Source organism: Daktulosphaira vitifoliae, unplaced genomic scaffold, assembly GCF_025091365.1.
Source record: "Daktulosphaira vitifoliae isolate Bord-2020 unplaced genomic scaffold, ASM2509136v1 Scaffold_5, whole genome shotgun sequence".
NCBI classification, from domain to species: domain Eukaryota; kingdom Metazoa; phylum Arthropoda; class Insecta; order Hemiptera; family Phylloxeridae; genus Daktulosphaira; species Daktulosphaira vitifoliae.
Genome location: NW_026099576.1, coordinates 23,537,265 through 23,561,782, shown reverse-complemented (window position 1 = coordinate 23,561,782; position 24,518 = coordinate 23,537,265). Strand labels below are relative to the sequence as shown.

At 24.1% G+C, this 24,518-nt stretch overlaps 2 protein-coding genes and 1 non-coding gene across 6 annotated transcripts in view; 1 reads left to right on the top strand and 2 right to left on the bottom strand.

The window, feature by feature from the left end:
- LOC126906603 (calexcitin-2) overlaps positions 1-24,518 on the top strand; it is a 106,653-nt gene that overhangs the window by 25,819 nt on the left and 56,316 nt on the right. The window contains exons 2-7 of one of the 2 annotated variants that reach the window (XM_050687265.1): positions 3,457-3,558; positions 5,356-5,408; positions 11,001-11,120; positions 13,218-13,332; positions 17,909-18,006; positions 18,400-19,083. In XM_050687265.1, the coding sequence (XP_050543222.1) occupies positions 3,498-3,558; positions 5,356-5,408; positions 11,001-11,120; positions 13,218-13,332; positions 17,909-18,006; positions 18,400-18,516 (564 nt within the window). In that variant the 5' untranslated portion in view covers positions 3,457-3,497 and the 3' untranslated portion in view covers positions 18,517-19,083. Of the gene's footprint in view, positions 1-3,456; positions 3,559-5,355; positions 5,409-11,000; positions 11,121-13,217; positions 13,333-17,908; positions 18,007-18,399; positions 19,084-24,518 lie in introns of those variants that run through there. The other variant, XM_050687266.1, reaches the window with a different exon arrangement.
- On the bottom strand, positions 1,088-1,160 carry Trnav-uac (transfer RNA valine (anticodon UAC)). The gene has a single exon. It is a non-coding gene; the product is annotated as a tRNA-Val (tRNA).
- The window catches only part of LOC126906606 (dynactin subunit 6-like), a 142,228-nt gene continuing 140,885 nt past the window's right edge, over positions 23,176-24,518 (bottom strand). For all 3 annotated transcript variants that reach the window (XM_050687274.1, XM_050687272.1, XM_050687275.1), the window contains exons 3-5: positions 24,068-24,195; positions 23,859-24,001; positions 23,176-23,467 (exon numbers count right to left, since the gene is read on the bottom strand). In XM_050687274.1, the coding sequence (XP_050543231.1) occupies positions 23,378-23,467; positions 23,859-24,001; positions 24,068-24,195 (361 nt within the window). In that variant the 3' untranslated portion in view covers positions 23,176-23,377. The remainder of the gene's footprint in view (positions 23,468-23,858; positions 24,002-24,067; positions 24,196-24,518) is intronic.

Genomic DNA, 24,518 nt, shown 5'->3' with positions numbered 1-24,518 from the left:
GGTTAAATTAACGAAAAAAATATGATTTATTTGGCAAAAGGTATGTTGGAATTGTTTTGGTTATGTAAATTAATTTACATTATTTTTTAAGTATTGAAGGATTTAAAATTTGCAAGCTTCACTCCCATTTTATCTATTATTTATTTAGCTTTTAATTTAGAGCCATATACTTTTTTTTTGTATTTTTACAAAAAGTTGTAACAAAATATTTTATAAATGAAATTTGTCAACTGTTCATTATGCGAGACTGCCATTGTTGATAAGATACTTGGTAATTAAGTACACAATCTATGTCTAGAAGATACTCGACAGCTTAGAACAAATAAGATGTAGTTGTTTAACGAATTAGAAGAAAAGTTGGATAATAATTTTCACGCGACCGTGATGCAATGTTCGTAAGAGAAAATTCAAGTTTTCTAACTTATTTAATGAAGTTGCTTCCTTTTAAACCCTCATTAATCATGTGACGTCCAATTATCCATTTTTTCTTCAGTAGTATTAAAATAAATTATAAAATCAGAATCAGCTAAGTAAATTAATACAGAAGTTATTTTTGTTTTTATCAAATTTATTAATATTAATGCACCAGTGACAGTGTTCAAAAAACTGCGCTAGAATTAAAATTTCTTTTGACTAAGTATAAGTTTTATTAAGATCTGTTAAATTTCTTTTTTTATGTTTCGTTATTATTATTAAGTTAATTAAACCTATATTACCCGTAGTCGATATTATTAATTTAAATAACTTTATGAGAATTACAATTCATTAATATAAAGTGTATATTATAATTTTTCTGGCGTCTGGCGTTTTTAAATGATATATTCAACATTGAAATATTATAAAAAGAAAATTTTAAAGTATTTCAGTTGAATTTTCAATAATGTTCAGTAGTACTTATAAGTAAAAATAGTCCTGATCTTTAATTGGCCAATGAAGAAAAAACTTACCATTTCACTTATATTAAAAAATATTTGATAATAATTGAAATTATTACAATTGCAAGCTCATGTGGTCACACTGAATTAAAATCATTCACAACTTTATTTTCTAAATAGATATTTTAGATAAAATATAAAAAAAAAATTTGTGATTCCGGCCAGGATCGAACTGGCGACCTTCTGCGTGTAAAGCAGATGTGATAACCACTACACCACGGAACCACGTTGTCATTTCGAATGAAAAAACACAATCTTAAGAAAATACTGCAGAAAAAATTTTTTTCGCGTTTTTGTTAAAAAATATAAACTTATAATTCTTTTAAATAAATTATTGTTCACAGTAAAAAGAACAGGTATCACCTCATTTTATCCAAACTGATTCAAACCTGTATATACGCTTATCTAACTGAGTAACTAGCCCTATTTTTATAAACAATTATACATACACAGATAATTAAAAAATATTAGAAAGTTTTTTGCACAAAAAATGTAAATATTTATATGATAGGATAGAGTGCACAGTTATTAGCAGGGGTCTAGTTATTGATATATTTTAACTATTTATCAATCAAATATGTTGGTTTTTGAAATTAATGTTTTTAAATAATTAGGCAGACTATTCCCTTAATATTTTTACAAAAAAAAATAATTTTTACTCATCTTTGAAAGGTACTATTATCAATTTAAAAAGGTGCCAATAACTTTGTATTATAAAAATCTATTATTTTTTAAAAAAGTATTGATTTTACATGAATTCTGAACGCATAATTTAAATTACAATAAAATTTTTGGCACCGAAATAAAACAAAATATAGAATGATTTTAATTTATTTTTTAATTCTATAAAGATTTCTAGGCGCCTTTATAATTAGATAATAGGACTAATAGCTTCTGTTTTACTCATTGTTAACTGTATTCTTAACGTGTAATTAAAAATACCCATTATGTAATTATTCATAAATAATAAAATGTTATGAATTGTTAATAACAAACGTCATTTGAATAGAATGAACTCAAGGGAATGATAAATGTAAAAAATCATAAATATTATTATTTTGAACATTTTTTATTAAGAAATAAATAATAGAATAAATTACTACCAAAAGAAGTATACCAAATTCTGCTTAAAACTAGGTATTTTTTATGGTGATAGTTTTTATGACTGAACACAGCGTATACTCGCGTGTATCAGTTTACTATGCACGCCTTGGTGATAAATAATGTTTTTTGCGTACAAATAAAAGACGTTACAAAAAAATAAAATAAATGCATTAAATTGTTGCGTTCCATAACATTTATCTTGATTATAGCGTTATTTATTTTCTCAATATAATATATTATTTCGATAAATGTTTGAAATACAATTGAAAACATTATAATTAATTGTAACACTTACTCATTTCCAATATATCACCAGTTAAACACTTAAAGACAAATTGTGACTAGGAAACACGAAACCCAATTCTTCATGATAACCAAAACGCTTCCACAAAAACTACAGTTTATATTTATTGCTTGCACGTTTTAAGCTTATTCCTTGTTCAATATTTATTGTAAAAAAACTTTTAGATAGTTCGATTTTTTCTTCATTGTGTCAATGTTTTTCATAATATTTTACAAATTTTTATTACCTGAGATTCAAAAATTACATCACTTGTATTTAGTTAAAATTACTCAACATAAAATAATCAAAATGTTTTATAACCAATGTTGGGATTTTTTCTAGGTGTAAATTTAAGAGGTTTATTATCTATTGATAGCTATATTTACTTGTAAGAATATTTTAGGAGAACGAAATGTAATTTATATTTCACGGTCTATTGGTATATCATAATAGTGAGTCACTATCAGGGTGAACCATGAAAAGGATCCATCACTCAGGGGAATTTTATTCATTCAGCTAAATTCAGATGTAACTATGTATCCGAAATATAGGTAGAGAATATAGTTAGTCTTAAAGTAACATACTAATGGATTTTGTACATTATTTATTCTACGGATGCATAAAACTTTTTATTTTCTCACCTTCAGTGTATGAGGAAGTTTACGCTAAAGCTGATGAAATAAAAAATTATTTTATTATTACGAAATTACCCAGTACTTTTTCAATGGGTTGAGGTCTAATCAATTAACTTTGATTTATAAATTCACGAATCATAATTTTTCAAGTTATTTAAATTTGTTCTAAATTATACTGTAATATAATTGAGGTGTTGACATAAAAAAGGTACTAGGTCCAAAAAAAAGAAATCGATTTATGGCTTTTTCGTGGAAAACGTAGTAGATACAAATTATAAAACTCAATGAAAAATATTTCTGTTTAGAATAGGAATAACGTGAAAAACAAAAAGACGCTTGCCATAAGTTTTCGCGATTTAAATAAACTTTCTTTGCTTCTCCCTAAAAAAATAGTTTTTGTGACATAGTGCCTTTTCTTTGTTATGACCTTATTTAATGATTTAACTAAATACTAATCAAGCGATTGTCATATTGATTAATTAATTTATTTTGATTTCAGATTAATTGTTCATTAAATTTAAATAACATTAAAAAAACAAAATGTCTTCAATTTCACAATTCAGAAAAAACAAGCTCATGTACGTGTTTCACGTTTTCTTTGGTAAATATGATTTTTCATACATTTAATTTCATATAATCATTTTTGCAAGTAATTTTAATTAAATAATAATTGAAATTGCAATATTAAACGTATATTACATTTAATGTTGTTTTTTTGCTTTGATGCGAAGCTGAGAAGGTATTAATTTTACAACTTTTTCAACTTGTTTTGAAAATGTTAAGAGAATACTACGAGCTTCAAACATATGTTAAAATAAAGATAGTGTTGTCGTCGTTAAAAACATTCAATTTTGGTGTTAAAATTTACGATTTCATGTTTAATTTTTCAAATTACTATAATTTTTTGAAAAATATATGAATTAATACAAATTTTTGTTTCTAAATATATTATATATATACCTTTCATCCGACATACTTTTTTTTGTAAATTGGACCATTTCCCTTTATACAGAGGGGGTTTAAATTTTTAAAAATACGAGTAAAAAGTAAAACTTTTTCAACTTAACTTTGGAAAATGTTCCGGAAATACTCCGAGCTTTAAATATATGTCAAATTAATGTTTAAGGTAATTACAATAAGTTAAAAAAAAAATTGTCGTAACACCTTTTCTTCTATAGAAAAATGACCATCGAATTTTAGATAAATGTATTCCTATCCAAAAATCACTGTTTAACATAAAATATTTTAATACTTAAAACTGCCATATCTATTTGAAAAATTAACTATTTAAAATAATTATTTTCTACATTGTAACCTTAGATATTTTTCTTTCATTTGACATAAATTTTTTGAAAATCTGACCATTTATCTGTCCACAGAGAGGGATTCAAAATAGCAACTTCTGCACAAAAATTTAACTTTTTCAACTTGATTTTTGAAAATGTTCCGGAAATACTCTGAACTTCAAACATATGTTACAATAAAGATAGTGTTATGCACTATAAGTTAAAAAAAAAAATTTGTTCGACGACTTATCTTCTATGTGAATATGGTTGCCGTAGTTAAAAAACATGAAATTTTGGTGTTAAAATTTACTCTTTCAGATTTTATTTTTTCAACTTTAAATTACTATAACTTTTCAAAAAATGGATGAATCAATACAAGTTTTTCATAAATACTTTGTATATACATTTTTTGAAAATCTGACTGTTGACCTGACCACAGGGGGTATTAAATAACAATTACAATAAAAATTATCAATTGTGTGTAACAATTATTATTTTTACACACAAGTTAAACTTTTTCAACTAAATTGTTGAATAATAAAAAAACAATAATAAAAACAACGAAAATGTTCCGGAAATATTAACACTTTTATTTGGTCTTATATTAAATTTTATGTATTATACTATACTATTAAAAAATAAAATTTCGAGATATAGTTAACATGATTATCATATTCAAAAATATGCTACTTTTGTGTTAAAATTCTTGGTATTGTATTTCAATTTATTTTAATATACCTTATGGTGGGGTACACTGATTTTCATGAATATAATATAAAACTAATTGACATAGAATATTAAGTTAAATTTATTTAAATTTTCTTTTCTTTTAAATCGAAAAAATTAATTTTAACATTTGACTCAGCTTAAATTGTCAATTTTATCAAAAAACGAATGCGACGAACGTTTGCTGATTCATTAAAAATTATTGCCTGTGCAATAAAATATAAATAATTGGTAATAAAATATTTCTCTATTTCGCTACTATAAGGTATATCTCTTATTTAAAATGATTAAACCATTTTGACGTTCATGAGCCTTCATGTATAAGTCAACTATAACTTTTGATAAAACTGAAAGTTTATAACTGTCAATGTGATACTATGTTCCAGACGTCAACTCAAGTGGAACCATTGATAAAAAAGATTTTGAGATTGCCATCGAAGTGAGTGATTGATCATTTATAATTTTTTGTGCTTTTGTACGAGTATTATAAACAATATTAATGTCATAAACAGTATTACTCATACTATAGAAAATACATTAATGACAATAATATTATAATTGAATAAAAATAAAATATAATATTAGCATATTAACACTTTATACTTACCACACTACTTTTGGTAGATACCATATTATGCATAAAACATTTCTCAATACTGTAACTTTACACAAATTAAAAAATAATATTACTAAGTATAAACAAATTACTTTATCAATTTAATTTTTGCGAAAGTAAAATTTATTTATTAGTTAGTTATCATTTACTTAAATAATACGGGCAAAAAAAGATCAATATAATAATTTTTTATGATAGTTAAGCGTGAAAGTGTGGTATATAAAATTTCTCAAAATTAATATATGAATAAACTACTCATAAAAGCATTAATTATAACGCATAATAAAAAGTGAAAAACGTTCGTATACATTAAAATATTCCAAAAATATGAAATTTAGTTTGTCTCTTCTTATCGATTTTTTTTATTTTATCCAATCACACTCAATATTTCTCCTATTATTTTAATTTTCCTACTATTGTAAATAATATACAGTTAATATAGACAAAACAAGTAAATTCACGTTAAAGAAATTCATCTTTATTTCATGAAAAACTGCCTTTTCAATTTTAAAGTATAACTTTCTCTTTGCACTAAATAAGTAATGTAAATTTACATTCGACCCAATATTATGCACAAAGAAGAATAATTGCAGTATGTAACAATAACGTGACATTTCTCTGTGACTTGACTTTTTAAATATGTTTTTTCATGTAAAAATATATCTTATTTTTTTCTATACATTCAGACACGTTTTAAAGTTAGACAACGTTGACCTATTGCTGAATTATTGATGTAAAAAGTTACATCTGATATGAAATTTCAATTAAAATGTGTTAACTCTCTAGTAACACTCTCCTAGTTTATAATTATTAATTACAATTTATACATTTCGTTATCTAAAAATATAAAGTACCTACATAATAATGAGTAATCGTTTAAGAATAGACAAAAATATAATTAGATACAGGTATATTTTTTTAAGTTTTAGTCAATGTACACCAGGTTTAAAGTAAATTTTATTAAAATGAATCGTAATGTCAGTCAAAGGAAAATATTCAAAAATGTGAAAACTTTTAGCAAACATGTACATATAATAAATATTTTTTCACTCTAATTTTTTTTTACGTTAAATGCATTCGATATATTTACCATTCTATTTTTACTGTCTATTCAGCCTTTCATCTTAAAGCTATTTGATAAATTTTTATATTTTTTTGTTGTCTCACTTAATCCATGGTGGTCGTGACCGTATCAACAAAACTGTCCTTTATGTAATACAAACAATATTTGCCCACTCGTGAAATGTTTGGCGAATAGGTTAAAAGAAAAATACGATATCAAATAAAATCAGTTAATTTATTGTTTGTATTATGACAAACGAACATACAATAAAGTATACAAACAAACGATCTTAGTTATTCTTCATTTATGTAAAGTTACTCGTGTTTTCATGGACAATTATTTGCTACATTTTTTTCATTAGCAATATTTTTGCTAAATTTAGTAGTCTTTCAGAAAAAAACTATATTTTGTTCCACAATTATGAGTTAGTTATAATTGCTGTCATTTATATTACTAATTCACATAGTAATAATGGAACTTAAATTTTCAATAAGTTTATAAAATAGTATATTCTTTTTGTAATAAGCACAAATATAATTTAATATTATAATAACTAACGAATACAAATTTGAATTATATTATTTGTTTGACTTTATGGCTTAAAAGCAAATTTGAGCCACTTCAAAGTTTTTAATATATAATATAAAGTTGTGTTTGAATAATAATTGTACAATCATAGTTGTTTGTATGGGGTTATAAAAAAATTCAAATAAAAATGTAATAAATGTAAATGAAAATAATCAAATAATGCGTATACATGTATCACCCTATAAAATCAACAAATATGTTTACTATAAATAATACATTTATTTTAGTATATATGAGTATATTTCAAATAAAAATGATTAATTTTAATATCATGAGGTAAAAAAATTATTTGATTTGTGTTAACATTTTTATTTTATAGTACTATTATGTTATGTCAAAAAAAAACAATGATGCTAACTATTTTTTTCTACCTATCTATTCATAAAATTCATACACAATTAATGAAATTAATAAATTCATTATATGAATAATAAATTCTAATATCACCAAAACATTGCTTCTTTCAACCAAAAAAATAATTTAATTTTTAAGGATTATTAAAAAAACATATTTGGCCTGTTATTAATTTTGTTAGTAGCCGACAGTGTAAATATTAAATGTATATTTTTGCTTATCATTTGTTCCATGAATATGGTATACATAATATTGCTAAAAAAAATGTATTACTTAGATAGATATAACGTATTAAAATTCTTTCAATCAATATGTTTATTTTTATTTAAAAATATGTTAGTAAAATAATTTTCTTGTAACAAGATCAATTTTAACTGATCAAACAGTCACGTTAAAGTATATAAAATATACTTTTATTTTTGTATTTAAACAATTAATATTTTTTATTATTGATTGCTTTAATTTTTTTCTTATTCACAATTATTGATAAGAATAAGAACATCAGCACATTTTAAGGCTCAAAAATATTTTTTATTTTTATTAAAATTTTCATTATTGCGACAAACGGAGATACAGAAAACGTTCTTAGGGAGCTATTTCAAAAACAAGTCATTAAAGTTCCCAATTTTTCCGAAGCTCTTAAACACTAATAGACTTATATTTTAAACAACCATTTTAGTGTTTGAATAATTTTTTTTGGAAACATAAACATTATTTAGTTATATTAGAGCTTCAAACATATGTTAAATACTATAAATTAAACAATTTTTTTCTATATGTAAACGGCTCTTAAAGAAAAAAAAATTAATACTAATAAAAGTATTAATTATAAGTATTTTCTAGTAGGGTTTTCGCATTTTTTATTAATGCATATTCAATAATTATATTAAAAAAAGGTGAAGATAGATTTTACCAAAAAAATAGTTTTAGCGACCATTGGCTTATGATAAAATATAATTTCAATTTCATAACTAACAAAACCCAGACTAATCAAATAAAGAAATTTAACTTACTTTTATTTTTTTTTATAAATACATACTTGCACATTTGTTATAGATGTAACGAAATATTTAACTTATGTTTGCTGCAATATCAGTTTTATTATCATTATAATTTGTTATTATTTGTATATAACTTATAATTGTCTACAATCGCCTTTTGAATTGCTCTGTATAAATATACCAAATATTCTTCAATAAATATTTTATTACTCATTTATATTGTGTGCACCAATAGACAGTCAGTTTGAAAATGTATCCAACTTCTTAGACTTTTCCATTTTAATAAATGGTCAATGAGGACCAACGCCTTCGTTATAGATATAACGATATAATTTTATACATACAGATCAGTAATAAAAAAACGAAGGGATACATTTTCTTTTGCTCTAGGTCGTCGAGGGAATAAATTCTAAATGACACAACGAAAAAAAGATGAACAAAGGAATCAGAAATGACATTAAAAACATTTACTTGTTACAAAGGGAATAGTAAAATAGTATAGTATGAAACGCTTTAATAAAAATAAAAATATATAAATGTATATTCTGTTATTGGAAAAAAAAAATGAATTAACAGATGAAAAACCAACTTTCATCTGCTCAGTTTGTTATCAGCGGTATTTAAGGACTCTAATAATTTAATGGGAATTAGCTTGATATTATACTAAAAATATGGTGATTTGTTTGGAGCACATTAAGTATTTACAATAATAAACAGAAATCTGAACGACAACTTAGTACTATCATCATTTCTTTTATTTAATATAAAAAAATGACGCTACCACTAGAGACAATGTTTTCTCTTTTCATTATCTTTTGTAAGATACAAAAAAAAATTTTAATCCAAATACTCATAAAACATGGTCTTCTGTTGTAATTTAAAATAAGTTTTCAAACGACTTGGATATTGAAAATTCCCATGAGAGTAATATTATGGACTCGGCAAACTCGGTCTAGCTATTAGATTTTCTGAAAAATGTATTATGCCTTTCAATAACGAAATCAGTAAACACGTAATTTAACAAAGTACAATAGATTGATCAAATTCACGTTTACGAAAAACTAAAGTACTTTAAAATAATGCGCAGCTAAACAAGTATTGACATTCGATTCATATGAACTAAAAGTTAACAATTCAGATTTTCCAAAAAATTACTTTATACTATTTTTAAATAAATTTATATTTTAATGGGGTCCATTATTTTTGCTAAAGTAAATAAATACATTTTTCAAGTCTAAAATTTTTCTTTATAAAGTCATGACACAAAAGTATATTTAAAATAATATTAAAGTATAACTGAATATTTTAGCTATTTACAAATTATTATCGGATTATATTTCAACAGCGTTTATTTATCATAAAATGCAAATCTATGTTATTTTTATTTTATATTCTATTATAAAGAAGAATAGTTTAATATAACATGCTATTTTCAAAACGTAAAACGATAAGGAAAACATTTTGGTTTAGTACTTTCGCGAGTAAGCTTATAAGTCACAGCTTAAACCGACAACGAAGAAACAAAAATAATCATCAAGTATGAATATTTTGAAATAAGTACTAAAACGTGTACGTTAATTATTCTATAAATAGTTTACGAAGAAAAAGTAAACTGCTTAGCGCTCATAAATTGTAATCAATGATTAATTTATAATATTGGTATTATTCAATATGTAAAATGGAAATAAAGACACTTGTAACTATTAAGGAACAAATTACCCTGATGAATACGGACGTTAAAAAAAAGTAATTGTTTATACATTATACATTATATTTACTATAAAATAAGTTACTTAAATATCTTGATAAAACCGAGAGAGATATCGGTTTTATTCACAAATACTGATATTAGAAAATATCGATTATAGCTTTGATATCAAATATTGGTTTTTAAATATAAAGGTTTCAGTTTAGATTTTTTTCGGTTAATACCACTATTCAAAATGGGTTTTAATACTTCTTTCAAGATATATTTGATATATTTATAAAAAAAAAAAATGAATAGACAAAGAAAATTTTTTTAGGGGGAGATTAATACAAATGGCTTTTTACCGTATGTTAACATTGTAATCATAAATTTGAAGGTGTATGGGTTCATCGTTTTGATATATGTATATTATTACATAAATCATTGTACAATAAATATATTAAAATTATTTTTTAAGCTTCGAACCTAAAATTTCAAAACCCTTTAAAAAATAACATTTTTTAAAAGATTATTTCAATAAAACAATATAGTTTTCTATTATCTCATTTCTTTATGATATCAAATGTCTTAAAAATAGAAGAAAACTTTAAAAAAAGAGAATTAAAATCATTTGAAAAATTAATTCATATTTAGTTATTTTTATTTTTAATTAAAATATTATGTTTTTTTGTCTTATTTCTTGTCGTTTAATTAATTTTCAGAGATTTTGCAATATGCGTGGTTGGAGTGATGATACAGAAAAGGTAGAAAAAACTCGTTCATGTTTGTTAAAAGTTTGGGATGGCTTACAGTCTGGTGCTGACAAAGATAATGATGGACAGGTAAGGATAATCTTTTTCAATTAATGTATTTATTTATTAAAATAACAAATAACGCATTGAAAATGTTCAACATAACCAACACATAAGTTATAATATAAAAACAATTGAAAATATTATTAAAAAGGAAGGACATCAGTGTAAAATTCATGTTATAACTCAAATGAGTTCACAATAAGTTAGTTTTAGTTTTAACAAATAAAACTTAAAATTCATATGGTTTTCTACTAAAATAGTTTGTTAGGTTTGTAAACGTATATCTTTACACCTCTTTTAACGGTTCTTTAAATGTAATTTATGCCGTTGGTCATTGTTGGCTTGTGAGAAAATGATAACATCCGTAATGCTTCTACAATACAGCAATACAATTTTCTATGAGCATTTATCCTTTGTAGCTCTTAATTTGATTGTGGATGTAACTTTAATTATAGCCAAAGAATTAATTGCTCAACGATAAAATGTGAATGTCCTCAGAGTTTTTAGACTTATTAAGTATTTTGACTTTAATTATATCTATATGTTTTGTTTATGACATATTTATATAATATAATATATTATGAATTCCATACTAAGATGATAAAATATTTGAATTTTACCAAAATTACCAAATTAAAGGATTTTTAATAGAGAATAAAGAAAAATTAAACTCAATTTAAATAGTTCAATAAATTTAAAAATTAAAAAGAATATGTGCTTATTTTTACTATACTAATTATTTTTTAAATAATTTAAATCTTTTTTTATAGAAAAAAGTATTTACAGGAAGATTAAAAAAAAAAATGTCGTTGATGATAAAGAAATGAAGCTAGATGTTGGTTAATATTTTTCAAACTTTATTTTATTCAACATAATGTTATAATGTAATAATGTATATTGTAATATAGTTTATTAACACAAGGGTAATTGTTATATGAATTAAAATATTATTTATTAGATGGACCGTATTAGTCTTTATATGTCTAGACTTAATTATAGTTAATAAAATAAAAATTTATTTCAAAATATGCAGAAAAACTTTGAATTAATATAATACAAATAACGTTTAATAATTTTAGGAAAGCATTACATTATCCAACATGATTTTAAATTACATTTCAGGATTCCTGGAAATTCTATTAGCACGTGGGTCATTATTTTAAAAAATTCAGCTTTTATGTCATTTATAGTATTTATTTTTGGTGAGTTAATAACATCGTTCACTATAATGAAAACAATTTGAACCTATTACGATAAAAATTATGATTTTTATTATTTCACATACGAGTTTCTACTAAAAACAGTAATGCCTAATGCAAAAAAGCAACAATATAGTTTTTTTTACAATAATCCATATTAAAAATATGCTTTCAATATTACATAATTTTTGAAAGTGGTTAATTTCTCAATTTGAAGACGGACCAAGACCACGCCGTAAAAAAATACCGGTATTTTTTAATTTCAGACCAATTTAGAGTGGACCTATTTATTATTTGAAATATATGATCGAACCGTACCGAACCGTGGTCTAGTCCGGTTCAGTCTGAACCAGAATCAAACCGAATCATGCAGAGCTCTAATTTACATACTTAAAATATTTAATTATAAACCTTATACATATTTGGTAAAATATTATTATTTACTTTAATGATATTTAAAATATTTTTAGGTATATTTAATTATTCTTCTCTTTTATTTTTTTTACATATCTGAGTATAACTAGTCACTTCTATAAATATGAATCCAATTGTTGAAAAGAAGAGATTATTTGTTCAGAGCTTATATAGGAAACTTCACTAATTATCAATTCAAGAAGTGACACTAAATTTACTATTATTTCTTTATTAATCGATTGTGTTAATTATTTCAGATTATTTAGTATAGTTTAATATAATTTTACGTAAAGTTTTATTGGTGTATTTGCTATATGCTTTTCTCATAACAGTGTAAAAAAATACCTATAAATCATATCCGTTAGATTGTATAGCTGAAAGATAATGAGTGGTATATGTGTCATAACAGTGAATTAGATATTATTACTTGATATAAATTAGGAATATAAATATTAAAATTATAAAAGTTTAGGTTTATTTAATTTTATTATATTATGGCTTCATTTTACAGGTAACACAAGAAGAATGGTGTGCTATGTGGGATGAATTTTCGAAGAATCCTAATGCTGCGCAAGAATGGCAAACACACTATATGAACTTCATGTTTGATCTGGTAGATAAGTCAGGTAAGCTTAATCGTGTTATAGTTTTTGTTTACTTAATAAGTGATTAAACTATGCAAATTATATTATATTATACCATAATGTGGTACAAATTGTGTTAAACGTAGTGAAGTTACAAACTTTAAATCATATAAAACAAATATCAGCAACGCATTTTTATAACTAAGTGATATCAATACTAATAAAAGTTCTAAAAAATTCACAAAACTCATGAATATTTCCATACTTGTTAAGGATTTTTTTTGGATTTAATTTATGAAATATTTTAAATCAAAATGCATTTTTAGTGAATAATGTTGATTTTTAAACAGTATTTCTGTTTTTTTTTTATATATGAGATTAACCTTTCCGAGAATTTAATATAAGTTTAAAAATTTGAAGATAAAGTACGTTAGTTATTTGAAATAATCCTATTGAAAATTTCAATACAACTAAATCTAATACATCTTGATAAGTACATGATTAAATATCTACTTGTAACGTAAATAAATATAAATTTACGTGCACGTCTTCGAATGTGTGAGTGTGTAAACGCGTTTTTACTGACAGATTTAAGATCATAGAGCGTTCTGTAGGATGCTAACTCAATTTCCTAAGCGTTTGCAAAATATCATACAAATATTAGATTAAAGTTATCAATAGATAGAAGGTACGTATCCAACGCTCATTGTCGTGAGGTCGTATATGGTTAATATATATTCTTTAAATAACGTTTGTTTATTGATTTTTCTTAATGTATTACAGCCCTATTTCGACCTCGCTTAGTTTGAATGCAATTATGAATTTCCTAAAAGTAAAACCATATGAATACCTGGGTATTCTACGGAAAATTGGTAGAAAAAATGTCTTATGCAAAAATGTATATAATATAAAATAATGGCTGTGAGCAGAAATGTCCACGTATATATTATCCATAAATTGTTTTAAGTATCGTATATTTATTCTATTATATTGCTAATAGTGAAACGCGTATTATTAGCATCACACGTAAGCTATTGTGTAATCGTATCAAACTTAGTTTAGTAAGTAGAATATTGTTGTGTTAAAGTTGTCTTATTATTCTACCTTAAGTTTATGTGTTTGGACTGAGGCATAAGATTATCTGTTTATATTTAAAATTGTTTTTATTTTTTACTACTCAGATATCCAATTCTTAGAAATTGTAATGATTGAATGTTGAATTTACTTTTGAAAGTATATGTGTAAATTTAGCTCTTGTTAACAGTTTTGATGAGTTCTCTTTTCGTCTCATTACGAATAAATGCTTCATGTATTTTTTTTTAATGAACTTTCATCCACTTGTTTAACAAAAATCTTGATTAATAATTAGTAATAAAATAGTTATATCCCAAAAGTTCACACTTTAATCAAACGTACCTCTTTACAAATCCCATTCCGTTTTTTCCGAGCTTTGAACTGTACAGGGATTTTCTGTTTTTATTGTTCAAAAGCATTAGTTGCATTAAGACGTTTCCTGTACTATTTACGATTTTAACTAATGAATAAATTGTCTTTGTAATATTTGTATATTTACAATGTACTATGTACTTAGCGTAAATGAGTTTCAACCTTCAACTTGATTAGGAACACACCAGCAGAATAGTAAAATAAGTTATAAATAGCTCAGAGAAATGTTTAGTTTTTATTCATTTATTGATTTTTTATTTTGATGTAGAATTTTGATCGTGACATTTATTAAAATGCCGGACATATAAGAATTAACCGCAAATACTGAACACACTTACTTTTCACCAATACCTTAGTTCATTAACAGTCATATTAGTGTCAAGTTATTTTTAAGTAACAATTTTGGATAATATTTTTTGCCACTAAATAATATAATTAATTGGTTACCACAAAAACAGCATCATAAAATTTTAATGAAAGTAATTGCAAGTAGTATTTTATTCTTGTTAATATCATTATTGAATCATATTAGGTAATTTATATACATAAACACAATTTTAGTTATTTTAATCTTTTGTAAAATGATTTACTTTTATAAAAATTAATTTCAATTTACATTTAAGTGTTTACAAACATTTTTAACTTTTTGTTCAGAAACACTGACGTAATTGAGGTGGGGATATGGTCATATTCCCTCCCATGACAAAAATAATTATTTGGCGAAGTGAAAAATTTTCTTATATATATTTATATATACAAAACCCTAATTATGCCACTGTTCAGAAAACAAAATATGTTTACTGAACACTATTGACAATAGCAGAAGTGCGTTTAAAACTTATGTTTGATGTGATATCAGTTTTATTTTTATTATAACTTTTACCCCATTTTTGTTAATCAGCCAAATTCTTCCGAATTAAGATAAATTAAATGAATATTATATTTATGGAGGGCAACCTTTTTGAATGGGTCCTGTACCAATATACTATGTGTTTTTCCATAAATATGGCAATGAATTACAATAGAATCTACCTCAGTTCGTCTTGATTTCAATTAAGTATTTAAGTATAATAGGACAGGGACATTTTATTTAAAATATCCTTGTACTGTACATTTTTTTTTTCAAAGAATGTCAATATTATATTAAAGGATTATTTGCAATAATCATAATTCAATCATTTTTTAATGTGACCCAAAATAAAAGATTATTTTTTAAATAACGTTTCAAATAAAGTGTTCTTGGAATATTTTTGATAAATTCAATTTTTAATTTTATTTACAAAATGAGCCATTCATATTCTAATATAAAATAAAATTAACATTATAAAAAGGGGTAAATATATTATTCATTTCATATTTAGTGCCTTATGGGGTAGATAAATTATAGACCAAAGTAATTAAATTATGTTAAAATTGAAGTTTAGGTTAAGATTTTTTTTTATAAATTTATTTTTATAACACTTATAACGGCTACACTAATGCTTAGTGTAAAGTTTTTGAGCAATTGTATTATAAAAAACAACAAAAGACTAATTGGTATTAAAAAATAATAAGATTTAGTTAAATTTAATAACTATTTAAGTTCATAATAGAACAAAATACGGTTAGTTATATTTTTTCGTTTTACTTTCAATGGTAAAAATCACTGTTACAAACAAAAATATTCAAAATAAATCTTTTTAAAGAAGTTTTTAATTTTTTTTAAAGCCAATGAAATTCAGTAATAATTGATTTTATTTTCTGTTTCTTGCTGCGTTAAAATTTCTTGGTCAATGATACGAATTCTGGAAGATTAATTCTCATACTTAATATTGTTACTTATGTATGTTCTAATAGAATAACGTCAGACGTTTTGTTTATTCAAACTTTATGATAATAAAGAGTAAGTATTTGTCATTTAGATTTGAACGCTGGAATGTAAGTTAATACAATTATATGTGCCACAGTTAAGGAACAACAGATGTTCTACAATTTTGGCTGCGCGTTGTCGATAACCCCTTATAGTTAATTAACACTCAATATTGCAATGTCATATTTATTCAGTTTTCCGTTAGCAAAACAAAATAAATACTGTTTTTAGGTGTATTTAAATTTGTATTACAAATTGAGAAATTTCTGTGAAGTACTTAATGGTAATAAAATAAAGTTCACAGTATACAATTTTTATTATTCATAAGTTATTAAATTAAGTTTTTGATTGATGAATAAAAAGATCATCAACTGTAGTAAATCATTAGGTATAGATTTTTATTAGATAGTGGTCTAATTAAGAAAATAACTGGTCGATAACAACTTTTGTATCAGTATTTTAGAATTGTTTTAAAGTATAGACTTGAGGAGGTAAAGTGGGTGTTACTATTTTATTATTAAACAATTCTCGATCATCTCTTGCCTAGATATAAAACTATTAACTAATAACTTCCGAAGTACCGGGCCAAAAGTAATAATAATCGACCTATCAATTTCTTAATTAGATCATTTTCTGTTATTATTATTATCAGTTAGCTAATTGGTTTATTTATTATACGTCTATATTTGCAGACGCATAGCATTTATTATCAATGGTAGTAAGGCATACTGTTGTGAGATTATAAATACACCAACTGGCAATACAGAAAGCATATTTATTGTCATAATTGACATTAAACAATCCGTGACTGTGATAGCGACGTCATTGAACATCACTTAGCTACCTGTATTGTAATCCCTCGTGTATTATACATATTTTATTAAATTAAAAATACGTGTTACCATTTAAAATAACTAAGTTGACACCCTTACAAGGCATAAAGGATAAACTTAAAAAGTATTACATAGCTAATAATTCAAGAATAATATGTAAATAAAGGTAAAATAACCAAAATAAAATGTTTAAATTATTTTTATTCTGTAAGTAATTGAGTGGGTTACGATAAAAAAATCATTCTGTATATGTTGTCATTAAAAAAATAAAGTTTCTACCTCTCAAAGATACAAAGAATGAATATAAAAATAGTATTTTTTTTTATTTATAAGAAAGAAATATAAGAATAAATATTAAACATTTATAATAAAATTTCAATCATAGTAGTTTTCGAACTTAGCTTTTATTTTATAAAAAAAACTTCTTAATATTTCATTACTTTTTTGTTAAAAGTAATATAAAAGGTTAAACTTAATTTTATATTTCCAGGAGACGGTGCGATTGACGAGGCAGAATTTAGTGAAGTATGTCAAACCAATGGAGTGCCTCCTTCGGAGTCTTCAGCAGCTTATAACAAATTTTCTAATGTTAGTTAATGATTTAAAACATTTTTCTAAAATTGTTTTCTTGCATTAATTAATAGTAACATTGACGAGTAATTTTAAATTAAACTTATTTTATATTTTGTACAAATTGCTACTTAAAAAACTTTTAATATTTTTAATTCATGTTACTGGAAATTAGTAAAATTTTATATAATAGTTTTATAAGTTTATAAATAAATGGTACAATTAGGAATTCGTTTATAGTATTTACCAATAATTAGTAAATATGGTAATTACAATTACCATTTTTAAAATTATTATATGAAAAACTATTCGCATATTAAGTATATTATACTTAATATTTCTCAATGATTTTATCATAGTTGTGTAGATTTATTGTGTAGAACAAATATGTATTCTATTTTATTTTTACAGGGTGGTACAATGAAAGTATCTCGTGACAAATTTGCCAAATATTGGGTAGAATTTTTTGCTTCTGAAGATCCTAATGCACTGGGCAATTTTATATTCGGCAAGACGTCGTTTGACTAAATTAATATGAACAATAATATTATAACTCTTGATATACTTGTTGTACTCTTTTTACCAAACATTTAATAACGAGGGATAAAATCACTTTTTACAAATTCCATATAGAATCCCTTTGTAGATAGATTATACCACTATGTTATTGGTATTACAATAATAATTTTAGTATAATATTTAATTAGATCTGTATACTTGTGAAGAATGTAGTATGAATAGATTAAATATAAAATAACTTATTTCGTAGATATCAAAGTCAATAAGTATAATTGAAGTCCATATAATTTTACTTGCAAAACTCCATTTATAATTCCTTTCGTTTAATATGTTAAATTATTAAATGTAGTAAAAGGAAATAATCGGACCATTGTCGATTTCATTATATACTTAATCATTAAAAATATAATTACTTCTTACTTTCTTAATATCTCATTTTTTCTGTGGAAATTAATTTTGAAAATATATCATGTGTTCAGTGTTATGAATTATTGTTTTTTTACATATCATGACTGAATTGTGCGTTCGTGATCATTATTTATTTTTTGCAAATAAAATACACCAATGACTTAAATAAATTAAACTTTTACAAAAATGCGTGTTAGAAATAAAAGTCGATTAGACCAAAAAAAAAATTAATTTATGTTAATATTTCTGTATAACAGTTTACGATCAAAAAAATTATGAAGTTATATTGTAAATTTATCAATAATTCAAATATTAAAAAAAAAAATTGATTACCTATTTATACCAATTTAAGTAACCACGAGGATTTTTATAAGAGTTAGAAACCAAGTGACTTACCTAAGTACATGATTATTTTTTTTAATATCTCAATACTTATATCAATTTAAGAATAACGAAAGTGATAACATTGAAAGGTGTATACAATCTATCATACCGTGTGTAAGAATAGTTAAGACTTATTAAATACCACAGTACTAAATATCATAATGTATAATTTATTATATTAACCATAAATAGCAATATAAATTAATTAGTGTAAAATTTATTAGCATATAGATTAGTCTAGTGTCAATTGTTCTACTTAATAAAAAATAATTTAAATACGACTCTCCGTTTTGTTCTAAGAATATATTAAATTAATGATTATCTTAAGAAAATGACCGTCAATTGTGTAGTAGTATTTCGATTAAAAAATAAACGTTACTGTAGTAACATTTTTATCGAATTTTACTGTTCTTATTTTGTATCATATATTTTGAAGTTGATTTGAGCTTTAATAAGAGCTTTAATAACCTACTAGAAATTTATAATATATTAAAAACATTATAATGAACAATAATTATTCTTTTAAAATGTTGTAAAAAATACGTTTATTTGACAAATAATTTATTTCACAAAAATGAACAGTTAGATAAAAATAAAATGATATATGAAACAAATATGATAAAAAAATGTATTAAGTAATTGATTAAAATATAAAAAATACATATGCATATTGAAATAACAGTTTTACAAACAATGATAAATACACGTGTGTTATATTATTTTTATTTTCTACTTGACATTAGTCGTATTGTTTTCAAACAATCCTTGCAAAATAATATATTAATCTTAATTATTTTGTATGTGAGCTCTCAACACGAAATTTGAATTATGTGGAATTCTGTTAAAAACGTACTCAAATATTTCAATTCAGATCTTCTTTCATTAATATTTTATATTGTCAGAATCGGCAAGATCTATAGATTGAATTAATTCGTATACATTAGAAAAATCATTTAATTATCTTTTGTATTAAAATCAGAATAATATGTCCTTCCCTTATCTAACATTTTATCTTATTCAAAGAAAAGAGACTGCTGTCAAATCAATTTCTGTTTGATAACTAAAAAAAAAACTAAGTTCAATTCTATTCTTTAATTATAAAAACTTTATAAATACTTCTTTCATTCGACATACTTTTTTTTTAAATCGGACCTTTTCTCTATACAGGGGGGTTCTAACCTTTAAAAATGCGCATAGAAAGTAGAACTTTTTCAACTTAACTTTTGAAAATGTTCCGGAAAGACTGACACTTTTATATATATCTTAAATTAAAGCTTATATAATATACTTTAATTTGAAAAAAAAAATTGACCTCTGGATTTGTCTTTATGGTAATAATGACTACGGTAGTCAAAAATATGCTATTTTTGTGTTAAAATTCTGGGTTTTGTATTTTATTTTAAAATACCTCACAATGGGAGTACACAGATTTTCATAAATATTATATAAATAAAATTGATATAGCATAGAAAGTTATAAAGCATAGAAAATTTTTTTGCTTTTTGAAGTCGAGAAAAATAATTTTGAAATTTGAACTAGATTAAATAGCCAATTTTTCAGACGACGTTAGCGACGTACGGTTGCCAAGTCGGTTAAATTTGTGTATTATGCGCTTGGGGTACAATGTTCCTACTCGCGTATGGCAATGAATTTTTTGCATTTTTAGCTTCGATGCGAAGCTCAGAAGGTATTGGTTTTACTATGATGTGTTATTTTTTATTTTTATTTTTTGTGTTTGTTACCATTTTTTCTCAGCTCTCACCGAACGGATTTCTTTGAATGATACGTCAAAAGATCTCAAATCGTATCTAGTTGAAGACATTACCCTCACAAATTGAAAAAATTTCCCTCGTTCCCTGTAAATGGTAGAATCCTTCAAAAAATTATAAATTTAAAAATCGCTAATTTTCGAAATTTTTTCAATTTTTTTTTTCTAAACACTGCCAAACTTTTTTAAAAATGAACATATCAATATAATTTTTTTTTTTATGAATGTATGATGTCTTTATCTATCATTTGGTATAATTTTTTCATAAATTTAACCCTTTATCAGCCCACAGGAGGGTTTTATAATGACAACTTTTTCACAAAAAATTTAGTTTTTCAACTTAAATTTTGAAAATGTTCCGGAAAGTCTGACACTTTTATATATATCTTAAATTAAAGCTAATGTAATGTTCTTTATTATGCAAAAAAAAAATTTCGGACTTAATTTTGTCTTCACGGTGAAAATGGCTACCGAATGCTATTATTGTGTGAAAATTCTCGATTTTATTTTTTACATTTTTAACTTTATAACGCTATAACTTATTGAAAAGTGTATTGATCAATATAATTTTTTTATGGGAAATGCTATTTTTTAATAATCCCTTTTTCATTCGACATACTTTATCTTAATCAGGATATTAATAAGGAACTAGCAGATCATATAGCTTTTGGAATAATCCACCAATTTTTTAAAATTAAACACTATCTAAAGATTTGCATCGAAGCGTTTTTTTTTTATAGTGATTTTAATCACTGTCAGATATTATCCAACTATGCCACGTCACCACTGTGCTGGGTTTTTTTTGTTATTACAAAGATATGTATAAGTTTTCCGCAATAATTTTATCCTTCTTACAAAATTATTCCACAAGTATGTGATGAACTAGGTGTTCTTAGTCCAAGTTCGATTATTCGAATAAGTGTTGTCAGGAAGAGTCAAAATAATAACAATTATAATGTAACATTTACTGATTAAACACTGACCACTGAATCAGTTATCCGATCTTTTTGTATTAGGAATAATGTCATTAACAATTAAGGATATAATTAACATGAAATTTACAGTATTAATGGTTACTTTCTAAATATTAGTATAATACTTTTTAGTGTTACAATAAATTCGTTATAACTAATATTTATAAAACAATTATGGGTTCACGACAAGTATAAACAAAAAAATTCCATATATGTACACAATTATTCCAAAAAGTATTCTTTTTATTTCAACAATTATTCTAGATAATTTATACATAATAGTTGAAAATGTGGAAATGACTAATTAGTTGTTACTGTTATTGTTATCACAGGTAACAAAATATTTTATTTCCCTGGAAAAAGTTCTATTAAAAAAGTATACAGTGATTGAAAAAAATTCTATTGTATTAATTGTTAGAATTTACTACCACACATTATGTTTATCAAATATAGTTGTAATTGTGAATACTATCAATGTAGTTGTGAAAAAGAACGATGGTATTTACGAGGGTGTAAGACAGTATTAAGTGCAGGTGGTTTAAGTGGAGAGAAGCGTCTGGTGTGTTATGCGATAAAATAATTGCAATGAGGCTGAAAGGTAAGTTCTATAAGACTGTAGTGAGACCAGCTATGATGTATAGTTCAGAGTATTGGGCGGTAGATAAGAAAGTAGAACAGAGATGAAAATGCTTTGATGGATTAGTGGAGTGTCAAGAGAAGATAGGATTAGGTACGAATATATAAGAGAAAGTATAGGTGGAGTTTTAATCGTGGATAAGATGAGAGAAAATAGAGAGATAGTTTGGTCATGTTATGAAGAGAAAGGAATCGGAAACTGTAAGAACAGTAATGGAAATGAATGTTGAGGGAAGAAGAGGTAGAGGAAGACTTAAAAAGAGATGGAGGGATGTTATTGAATGTGATATGAGGATGGCTGATAAGAGTGTAGATGATGTGGAAGATTGTGTCAAGTGGAAGTTTAGGATAAAAGTAGCCAACCACAAATAGTTAGGATTAAGGGGAGGAAAAATAAGAAGATCCTCTGTTTATTAAATATAAAATAAAATTAAGATCAACTAAGTAAATATTCAAATACATATACTAGATTAAGAAAAAAATCAATACTTTAGAAAGTAAAAAAAGTATCAAACATTCTTGTATTATTATTTTTTATGCAAATTATGTAAATAACTGTTTCTCCATAAATTCTATTAAAATAGTTAACAAAAATATATTCTTCCAGCTAAACTAATTTAGTTGTATATTTAATTAATACTATGTTTATATACAAAATAAGTTGGTTAATAAAAATAACATAGTTTAAGTGTACGTAGCTTTAACTTCCTTCAGTAGTACTTCTATTTTTCTTCAATAGATGGTAACTAGGTAGTAATTTCATCAAAAATTCTCGATGACCACTTGGTACCTATAATATATATTGAATATTAAGATAGGAAATAATTTATATTTAAACATGAAATATTAAGCCTGTATCAATATAATATAGCATTGGAAGTAGTAGGGTAGTGAAATTAAGCTAGACTTAATAATAACTACATGAAAGTAGAGTTTCTATTGCATATAAGAGAAAAGTGCTTCATATTAAGTTTTTAATTGTAATTACCTTAACATTTTTTACTGCTTATTATTCATCATTATTTGTATATAGAAAAAGTTTAAAATGTTTTTTTTAGCATTACACTGTACAATGTTTAAAGGTGTTATAAGAAAGTTAAGTAGTAAAGGTCATTTAAAGTTATTAAATTTATACAGGATTTAATATTAATAATTTGAAAAAATGAATATAAATATATTACTGAAGGTTTGCAGTAAGCCTTTTGTCGAATACAATTCTTTCCATAAATACAAATCCCATCCTCAACTGGTACAGTAGATGTTAAACGACAACCAGCTCCAACTACACAATCATTTCCAATATTAATATTTCGACCAACATAACCTTAAAGAAGATTAAATATTAACATATTTTTTGAATATTTAAAATTTATATTTTATTTTAGTATACTTTTAGATTCAAAGATATTATTATCTCCAATGCTATTTACTCCTTCAACTGTTGAATAAACTTCAAACACATTACTAGATCCTATTTTTAAAGTTTTAGGTTCAGATTTTTCATAACCTGGTTGAAATCTAAACATTTAATTAATGATTTTAATATATTTACATTAATTTTTAAAGTCAAAAGCAAGATTATCTTATAAAGGGAGCAACAGATAGAATATATAAATCCCTTATTGGCTTAAGATTTTAGGTTACATTTATTCTTTTAAAGAGCAAAAATATAATATATTGATTTTCAAAATTCTAATAAGGTTAAGTAATAACATAAAAAGATTAAGAATACTTTTAATTGTTTGAAAAATTACTTAATCTAGACTGAAACAACTATGGGATATAGTTGTTTTTTTCTAATCTCCAATATTTTTTACCTAATCAGTAATATTACTTTACAT